The following is a 9,003-nucleotide window of genomic DNA, read 5'->3' on the forward strand; positions in this document are numbered from 1 at the left end:
GCAGCCAAAAGACTTATCTTGGAGGTTGTATTTCCATCCAGCTTCCTTATACGTACTGGAAAAACACCCCTCAACATAATGCTGCCACTACCATGTTTAAGTGTGGGGATGGTGTGTTTGTGGTGATGTGCAGTGTTGGTTTTGGTGTGTTAKAATCATAGCAACAAACCAGCAAAATGCCAAAAAACTTTGCAGTTTGTTTTTTTCAAACAAACCGAGTGATTGAGTAAATTAGTTGATGACAGATAATGRTAGTTAAAATGACTAGTTAATTCATAATGTTAAGCTTGTTAGCAAGAACACTAAACTTGCTACCTATGTGAGTAGTTATTTAGTTTTATTTACTTGAGTAACTCCTTGGGAAAAACTGAGTAACTTTACTTGACTGTTAAGTTTTACTTTGGCTTGATTATTATAAACTACAGCTACTATCATTTGAATAAAATTACCATATATTCCATCCATTGCTAGTTATTTAATGCTAGGAAAAAAACCCAACCAGAAGTTGCAGAAGCTCACTATTGTTTTTCACTTATTTAAGGAATGTTTATTGTTGCAATAGATAGAGCAAAGTCAGGGAGGAGACATTAGACCAGAGGCCAGCAGGAGGGACCATGATGCAGGGTCTGCAGGTAAGGAGAGATTATAACTTGGTGAGAAAAAGACATTTGTTGCAGGGAGAAACCAGGTAGACAACATTGCAGGATTTCAGATATTTCAGAATCACTCCAGATTATTTTTTGTCATTATAGCTAAGATGAGCAGTAATGCTGTTTCCATTTGCAGACAGTTTATTTCTCACTCAACAATGTCTGATTTTAAGTTTGAAGAATGAGACTTCAGAGATTGGAAGCGTACAATCCCTTAGTTTCTGTAACATATTTRCAAAAGTTTATGCTAATAAGATCATAATTACTMAGCATTTTCTCTCTTGCTCACATGTCACTGGTTTGTTATTATTGTTTAGTTTGTATTRATGATTATTTCATTTGGAAGGCTACATAAACATTATTTATATTTAATGTKGGTATGAAGTAAAAAGCCCCAATATAAGCCATAATCTCCCCAGTTTAAGACTTTACAAAAACAAATAATTCTGCCACATCAAATAAAGGAGGGAAAATCTGAAACCATTTGTCATCAGTAATCGACAGAAAGGTTTTCCTTTTCCAGAAAAGAAGACGCTCACGTTACTTTGGAAGTATTTTTCTATTTTTTGTTTTATTTGGCACCTTGTATATTGGTTGTATGTTGGTTGCAGCTGCACATTTCTCTTTTTTTCTCAGTAAAAAATACTATTTGTTTTGTCTCCTGCTGTTTTTGTAAAGTTTAAAATAGCTCATTAGCTTTTATAAGTGCGTCCTGCTGCATTGCGTTGCTTATTTTGCTTTAGAATTTAAATGATTAATTAAAAAAGCCAATCTTTGAGGTATATTTGGGTGACCACTGTTAAAACAGACCTTATTTCACGTTTCACATATGGTGAATAATCAGTGTTTATGCTAAAGAGACAATTATCCCAGCTTACAATTTTTGCTGYACCCTCCTGATGCTTTAAATTAGTCTTGTGACACTGTGAATAGTGCAGCTGAATCTTTGGTCATACTCTGTGTCCCCCACCAGCATCTGCAGCCCTTTAACCTACTTTCTAAACAAACAGCCTCAGAAACAATCCAGTTCCAGTCAGACACTATAGATATATATGTTTTTCTTTCTTTCCTGTTTACTTTTAACCTGAAGCTTTAAGGTTTCATTTCACATATAGGGGAGAGTTTGGATGTTCTGCTGCTTATTCAGCAGGTTTTGATTCGTCTTGGTGATTAAGATGAAGCGCAGCAGCTGCAGAGACACAAACCGACTAACCGTGGAAGGATTTAGCAGGAGGTGGTCAACAATTTCCAGTCTGATGGGCCTTCAAATTATTTCTAGGGGAAATGGGAGTTTGTTTTTGTTCAGKGCTGTGAGAGTACGCTGGATGTTTCCAGCAAATCTGAGCAGTGCAGAAGTTTGATGGTTATGCAGACTATAAAAAATATGTAATATCTTTAATTAGAGAATATTGCGTTGGTCCTCAGGTTTCGTCTGGAGCCCCTGTTGACCTCCTTCAGGGCGAACAAGGTGCAAAAAGCCCGACTTTGACTAACAAAATGGCTCTGAGCTCCTTCGACATCGATGCTCCCCGGTGGGATCAGTCCACCTTTATGGGGCGGCTGAAGCACTTCTTCAACATCACCGACTGCAGAACCGCGGTCCTCCCAGACTCACGGCTGGATGAAGCCAAAGCGCTAGTAGAAAGCTGCAGGTGAGAAAAAATGAACGAAACTCCAGCTGTAGCATCTRGGAGGAGCATTTCCTCTTTTTCCCCACCAGTGCGGCACATTACTGTAAAAATCATTATTTGGTACAAGCAGAAAAATTTGCAYGCTTGCTCCTCAGGTTGTATATTCTTTGTTTCCCATTAACTACTTGAATTTCAAGATGACGACCATTTTTCAAGATGGCGGCCATTTTTGAGACTTTTTAACCAATCGTTGCCATAAAATGTTACCCGTTTCCATGACTGGGATGAACTTTGTCACATCAGATGTTTGCAATTTAAAATAATAATATGTTGCAAAATTAGAAACTGAAGACATTGTCGTCAACTGGAAGGAGATGAAGATGTGCAACAGACTGAGAAGCGGTTGTCTCAATGGCTAGTGTTAGCTTCTGCTAACTTTTGTGTTTTGCAGTTTAGCGTTAGCTCTGCTAATCAATCAGCAGAGCTAACGCTATCCAATGATCCAATCAGCTTAACCCCATTAGCTTTTCTAAGCAATTAACAAATTATTTAGGTAAACAATTCGCTAATTGTTTAGCGAATTAGAGGTCAGTGAGCCTAATGTTTTGGTCAGCTGTGCACTTCACTTGTAATAACTGTTGAAGATTTTAGTGCAATCATTTCTTTATCCATTGCAACCACAGTGACCATTTTGAAAATAAAATGTATATGACTTCTATTGTAAAAAATATTTCAACTTTGACACAAACCACATTCATCTATAATCATCAATTTTATATATAAAAAAAATGGTGGTGGCTATCTTGGAAAATCAAAACAATACAAAAACGATCTTGTGGGTCCAGCTATGGTTTGACACCAACGACATTATCAAATTTAGTGCAAAAATATATTTTCCTTGAAGACCATGGCGGCCATCTTGAATTGTTCAACGTCTTATGTTTTTTTTTTTTGTTTGTTTTTTTTTTTCCAAAAGACAAGCCTCTGGGAAGATCTGTGCCAAGTTAGGTTCTTGTCTGCGCATGTGAACGATTTGCTGAAGTATTTAATCATCTGCTGCTCTACACCTGAGTGGTATCGTTCTGTGGTTCTGTGCAGGGCCGGATCCACTCCCCCAGGTACCTCAGTGGAGCAGCTGTACTATGCAAAGAAGCTGTATGATTCGGCCTTCCACCCAGACACGGGGGACCGCATGAACCTCATCGGCCGCATGTCCTTCCAGGTCCCCGGAGGCATGGCCATCACGGGCTTCATGCTGCAGTTCTACAGGTAGCCGGCACCGGACCGGACCCACTTCCATATGTCTTTCCATCCTGCTGTGAAGCGGAAGCTGAACCTGCTGCTCTGGTTTCAGGACCGTTCCTGCTGTGGTGTTCTGGCAGTGGGTCAACCAGTCCTTCAACGCTCTGGTCAACTACACCAACCGCAACGCCGCCTCTCCCATCTCCCCAAAGTAAGATCCATCCGACCGACCGACCATTTCGTAGCACACCATCCATCCATCCATCCATCCATCCTGTAATCTGTTTCCCTGACTTCTGTCAAACTTTTGATTTCATAATGTCATCATATCATATTTTTAACATTATAGATTTTTTGCCTTCAATAATTGAAAATATTTTTTCCTGCATATTTACAACTTTTTGACATCAGAAAATGTCAACCTTGTAAATATGCTTTCTGGGAGGAATGAGCTCTTCTCTGGCCACACCATTTTTTACTTTTCTCTACAATTCACCTAATAAATACTCTGTTGTTGAAATTAAATTTCTGTTCACCAAATATAATTTTTCCTACATGAAAATTACAAGAAGAGAGGACCTTGTTGGGATTTCAATGCAAACATTCAGACATTAAAGCTCATCTTACAAATGTTATCAGCTCGCTGGTTTCAACCAGTTCAGTTCGGTTTAGATCAGCTCGGCTTTTTCAGTCATATGTGTGTGAACACAGGGTCAGCTGGGCACTGCTGGCTGTTTATAGGGAAAACTGTTTAGCTCTGCAGTCAGATGGCTCATGTACACAATACTATAGAGACTCTTGAAACAAAATAAAATGATGAAAAGCGGCATCGTTGGTGCTAAAAAATCTACCTGTTGGGCGACAAACACAACACTGCGTCATTGCAATTTTAAAGACTTAAATTAAACTGATTATTTAATTTGAAAGTAATTAGACAAATGAGATACCGGCAAAGATACCTTTGTCTTTGAAGAGGTTTCCGATAACTTTAATGCTTTATTCATAAGACAGGAGGCTTTAGTGTCAGCAGTGAGCGTGTATCTGTGGGACAAAATGAGATTTTAACTTCAATAAACATCCGATCAGACATGCTAATGGCTCTTCTCTAACTCTGATTCTTGTTGTTGAGGCAGTTTTAACAGCTTTTGTCCTGTTCCTCAGGCAGATCGGAGTGGCTTACGTTACAGCAACCAGCACAGCTTTAGCAACAGCAGTGGGACTMAACCTTTACACGAAGGTACAAACACACACAGAGCAGTTCGCTCAGCACAAACTGGTCCCTCTGCACATCACACCTCAAACTAGCGGTCCGATTGGTTCAGTTTTCTGGCTGGTGTGCTATAACTGCAACGAATCTGTGTTATTTTATCATGTGATGACCTGGGAGGTCATTGGTGTTTATGACGATTTGTTCTGCAGAAAGCTCCTCCTCTCGTGGCTCGCTGGGTCCCGTTTGCTGCCGTGGCAGCAGCCAACTGTGTCAACATTCCCATGATGCGGCAACAGTGAGTCCTCTGCCGTGTAGCTTGCTTTACCCATGAAACCTTGCTACATTGTGCCACCGTACAACCAAAAGCTTTTTAATGTATTTGCATTAGAAGTTTCCTAAAGAAAACCTCATTTGAAATTAAACCTATACTGCAAAAACACAAAATATTACCAAGTAGTTTTGGTCGGGTTTCTGGTGCAAATATCTTAGTTCGCTTGAAATAAGACAAAACTAAATTACAAGTAACTTTTCAGCAGGATATAGGGGCTTGTTTTAATATTGACCACAAAAAGTGGGAGATTATTTAACCTTTGACACAATAAGACATTTATGAGTGGAACTAGAACATTTTTGTCAATATTAAGCAATAATTTATTTAAAACAAGCTCCTATATCTTACTGAAAAGTTACTAGCAAGTTAGTTTTGTCTTATTTCAAGTGCACCAAAATATTTACACTACAAACTAAACCAAAACTACTTGGTAAGATTTTTGTGTTTTTGACAAAGGACTAGATTCATTTTATTTTTCTGAGTTGTTTTTGACGCATCATCAGGCCACAATATGCTTCTGGACTGATTTAAAGCTCTTGTGGTCTGGTTGAATATCTTGGATATCTCGTTTTACTAAAAACACTTATCAGCACTTTTTACATATCTACCTATTAGCTGTCAGACTTGAAAGCTACAATGCACATCTTGATGAACAATTTAACTAGTTTATTGTATCATCTGCATGTTGATGTTCATTGCTTTTATCTACCATCTTCAGTCTGGACCACAGAAGCCAAAAACTGGGTCACATTCTGAGAATGTCTCTAAAATTTGTCAATTTTTGGTGTTTTTCAGGGAGATTCTGAACGGCATYGCTGTCACTGATGAAAACGGCAACAAACTRGGTCACTCAAAGGTCAGCACATCATAATCTACATTTATAACTCTATAATTTAATAGACATTAACTACATTTAATCTTCTGACTTCACTTATTAGTTCATAATAGTAATATTACCTAAATAGTTTTGTAATGCTTTTCCATGGCTTAAGAATTAGTCATTTTGATATAAATAATTTTTAAAATRTCTTCCACAGGTTTTTTACTTTTTTTGTACTAAGATAGTTTTGTTTTTCAGCTCAGCTAAGGATGATACATGGTGGATTAAAAATGGAAAAATTTAGTTTTTAAAATTTTAGTTAAAATAATAACTCATTTTAAGAACTTTTTCAGACACTTGAGCAGCCTTGTTTTATCTAGCAGGGCTTTTGCATAAAAAGTGTTTACTTTTACTGCTGGCTTGTGAAAAAGGAAAAATGTTCAGATCTACCCTTCAGGATTGTCAGGGGGTTCGAATTATACTAATTACAAGCAGGGGAAACTAATTAATCCTGCTGCTTTCCCTTTTTTCTAATCAGAAATGGACAATCTTTGTTCTTTAGCTGCCACTGATTGACTGAAAAACTAAGAAAAAATCTTCTAATGACTTTTGTCTCACARATTTATTTAAAATTAATACCTGGATGAAATGTAAATTTCACATTTTGCGTGTTTGTGTCCSAACTGCTTCTAAAATCAGCCAAAGCGCTTAAAAAAAACCATCCTGATGTTTTTTGGCAATAAGTTACTGCTTTTTTGGTGTCTAGAAAATTTGCCATTTTGAAAATCGGTGGCATTGCTCTGCACTCTAAAAAGAAAATATTTGAACCAACTTAATTGAATTGCTTCAGTAGGTAACAAGCAATTCAATTAAGTTTATCCAACTGAATTTATTAAATTTATCCAACCTAATTTATTAAGTTTAACCAATTCAATATATCATAATCATCCAACTCAATTTGTTAATTTTTAACAAATTTATTAAGTATGTTTAAGATAACAGATTTAAGTCAGTCTTACTTAAATCACTTAGTTTACTTAAAAAATGGTAAATAAACTTGCATAGCACTTTTCCAGTCATTTTGACCACTGAAAGCGCYTTACACTAGAGTCACATTCACACATTTATTTAATGCACAGATCAGTTGGGGTTAAGTGCCCAGTCAAGAGGGAGCTGGAATTGAACCGTCAACCTTCCAATCACAAGACAACTGCTCTACCCAGAGAGACACGGTGGCTTACCAGGGAATCTGTCCCTGGTTAGCTTGAGTCATTGTGTCAGACGAGGGATACAGATGTGGTATTGAACTTAATTATTTCAAGTAAAGTCAAAGTAAAAAGTTCCTTTAGGTTAAGATTTGTAAGTTTTGAGTTAAATAAACACAAAAAAGTAAGTTGTCATAGCAAAAGCAAAAGAATTAAGTGAAATTAATGTAAATAAGTCCATAAGATGAACTTATTTTCATCTTATGGATGAAAATAAGTTCATCCATAAGATGGGCTGCAAACAGTTGTTTGCAGTTGTTTGGATGAAAAACAACCCCGCCCCTCGCCCGAAACGTTGGCTGGAGATGGGCACCAGCACCCCTCCCGACCCCACTGAGGGACAAGGGTGAAAGAAAATGGATGGATGGATGGATGGATGGATGAAAAACACTTTTTAGAGTGTGTTACCTAGCAACCCCGGCTGAGCCCAGCTAATCACCTAGAAACCCAAGCAGAGCTCCAGCACATTTCGTCAGCTGGTTTTTCTGCTGTATGCAATAAGAAATTAATCAGTTAATCACACAATAAATTAAATGAGGTTGATCATTTTCAACCTGGTTATTTTTTCCAAGGGCACATTTATTTACAAAGRCATTATGATCCGTTTCATTTATGGTTTTAGTTGTACATGGTTCTTATTTATTTATTTATTTTGGTTGCCATGTTTTATTTTGGACATTTAAAATATCTTCCAGTTGCAGAGTTAAGAGTTCCTTAAAGYATTTAAATTAATTGATCTTTAAAAGCTTAAAGTTGCGTTATTATGCCATCATCGATATATTAGTTGAAAAGGGTGTGAAAACAGCTAAATTATTGTCCATCGCAAGAATTACTGGGACAATTTATCACCCATCAAAATGTGTTATTGCGACAGCCTTGGCTGCAGGAAAACTTGGCAACATCACAAGCAGACAAAACACTTGTCTGCTGGAAAAGACAAGTGTTTTATTGTTAACTTGGCATACAGAAACCAGTTGTTGCATTCTTGTTGGTTGTGCAGGAGGCTCCACTTCTGCTTTTTAAACACGTGTTGCTGTATAACTGTGCGTCTGTTTGCAGCGATGAGTTGCCGTGGCCAGCAGCATCTTATGTGGAGCTAAAGTGACAAGATGCTTATTATCGAAGAATGATTTTGTGCAAAAAAATAAATACATTTGATGAATGTGTTTTGAGTAGCCCATATCTACCCTAACCTGTTCAGGGAAGCATAACAGTGGAAAATAATGTCTATTTTCCACCGTGAAATCTCATCTCTCACCTGCAGAAAGCAGCAGTAAAAGGCATCACTCAGGTGGTCATCTCCCGGATCACCATGGCAGCACCAGGAATGAGTAAGAAAAACATTCCTACCTTCTTTATCTCCATCATGTTGAGATTTATTCCTCTTCCCGTCTTGACTCCCTTTACTTCCTCTCCCAGTCATCCTCCCCATCATCATGCAGAGGCTGGAAAAGTACAAGTTCATGCAGGTCAGATCGTTTGTCTCCATCAGCGTGCTAATGTCAGGTAAATGTGTCCGCCCGTCCTCACGTCGCTTTCCGCCCGTTAACAGAGAATCACGTTTCTTCACGGACCAATTCAAGTCATGCTGGTGGGAGTCTTGTGAGTACAGAAGGTCACAGGGTCACATTAGTTTTAATGGACTCCACAGTTTTTAAGTGGTGACTTGTATATCTTCTCTCCTTTAAAAGTCTGATCTTCATGGTGCCAGCGGCCTGCTCCCTGTTCCCTCAGCGATGGTAATGAAAATATCCCGTCCTCTCACCTGCTGCCACATTCAAACACCTCATCTCTCGCAGGTTTTCCGCTGTCCCTTTTGACTTCATGTCTGATTGAGTCAAACAAGTTGGAAAT

General features: G+C 38.1%; 1 protein-coding gene across 7 annotated transcripts in view; it reads left to right on the plus strand.

The window, feature by feature from the left end:
- Window positions 1-9,003, plus strand: part of sfxn2 (sideroflexin 2) — an 18,547-nt gene that overhangs the window by 7,411 nt on the left and 2,133 nt on the right. For 4 of the 7 annotated variants that reach the window (XM_008437011.2, XM_008437012.2, XM_008437006.2 and 1 more), the window contains exons 2-11: window positions 2,076-2,302; window positions 3,380-3,550; window positions 3,636-3,734; window positions 4,685-4,760; window positions 4,943-5,028; window positions 5,860-5,920; window positions 8,414-8,480; window positions 8,569-8,618; window positions 8,702-8,751; window positions 8,841-8,888. In XM_008437011.2, coding sequence (XP_008435233.1) covers window positions 2,148-2,302; window positions 3,380-3,550; window positions 3,636-3,734; window positions 4,685-4,760; window positions 4,943-5,028; window positions 5,860-5,920; window positions 8,414-8,480; window positions 8,569-8,618; window positions 8,702-8,751; window positions 8,841-8,888 — 863 coding nt within the window. In that variant the 5' untranslated portion in view covers window positions 2,076-2,147. Of the gene's footprint in view, window positions 1-562; window positions 633-2,075; window positions 2,303-3,379; window positions 3,551-3,635; window positions 3,735-4,684; window positions 4,761-4,942; window positions 5,029-5,859; window positions 5,921-8,413; window positions 8,481-8,568; window positions 8,619-8,701; window positions 8,752-8,840; window positions 8,889-9,003 lie in introns of all 7 variants that reach the window. The other 3 variants (XM_008437010.2, XM_008437008.2, XM_008437009.2) reach the window with 1 other exon arrangement.

This window comes from Poecilia reticulata, linkage group LG19, assembly GCF_000633615.1.
Source record: "Poecilia reticulata strain Guanapo linkage group LG19, Guppy_female_1.0+MT, whole genome shotgun sequence".
NCBI classification, from domain to species: domain Eukaryota; kingdom Metazoa; phylum Chordata; class Actinopteri; order Cyprinodontiformes; family Poeciliidae; genus Poecilia; species Poecilia reticulata.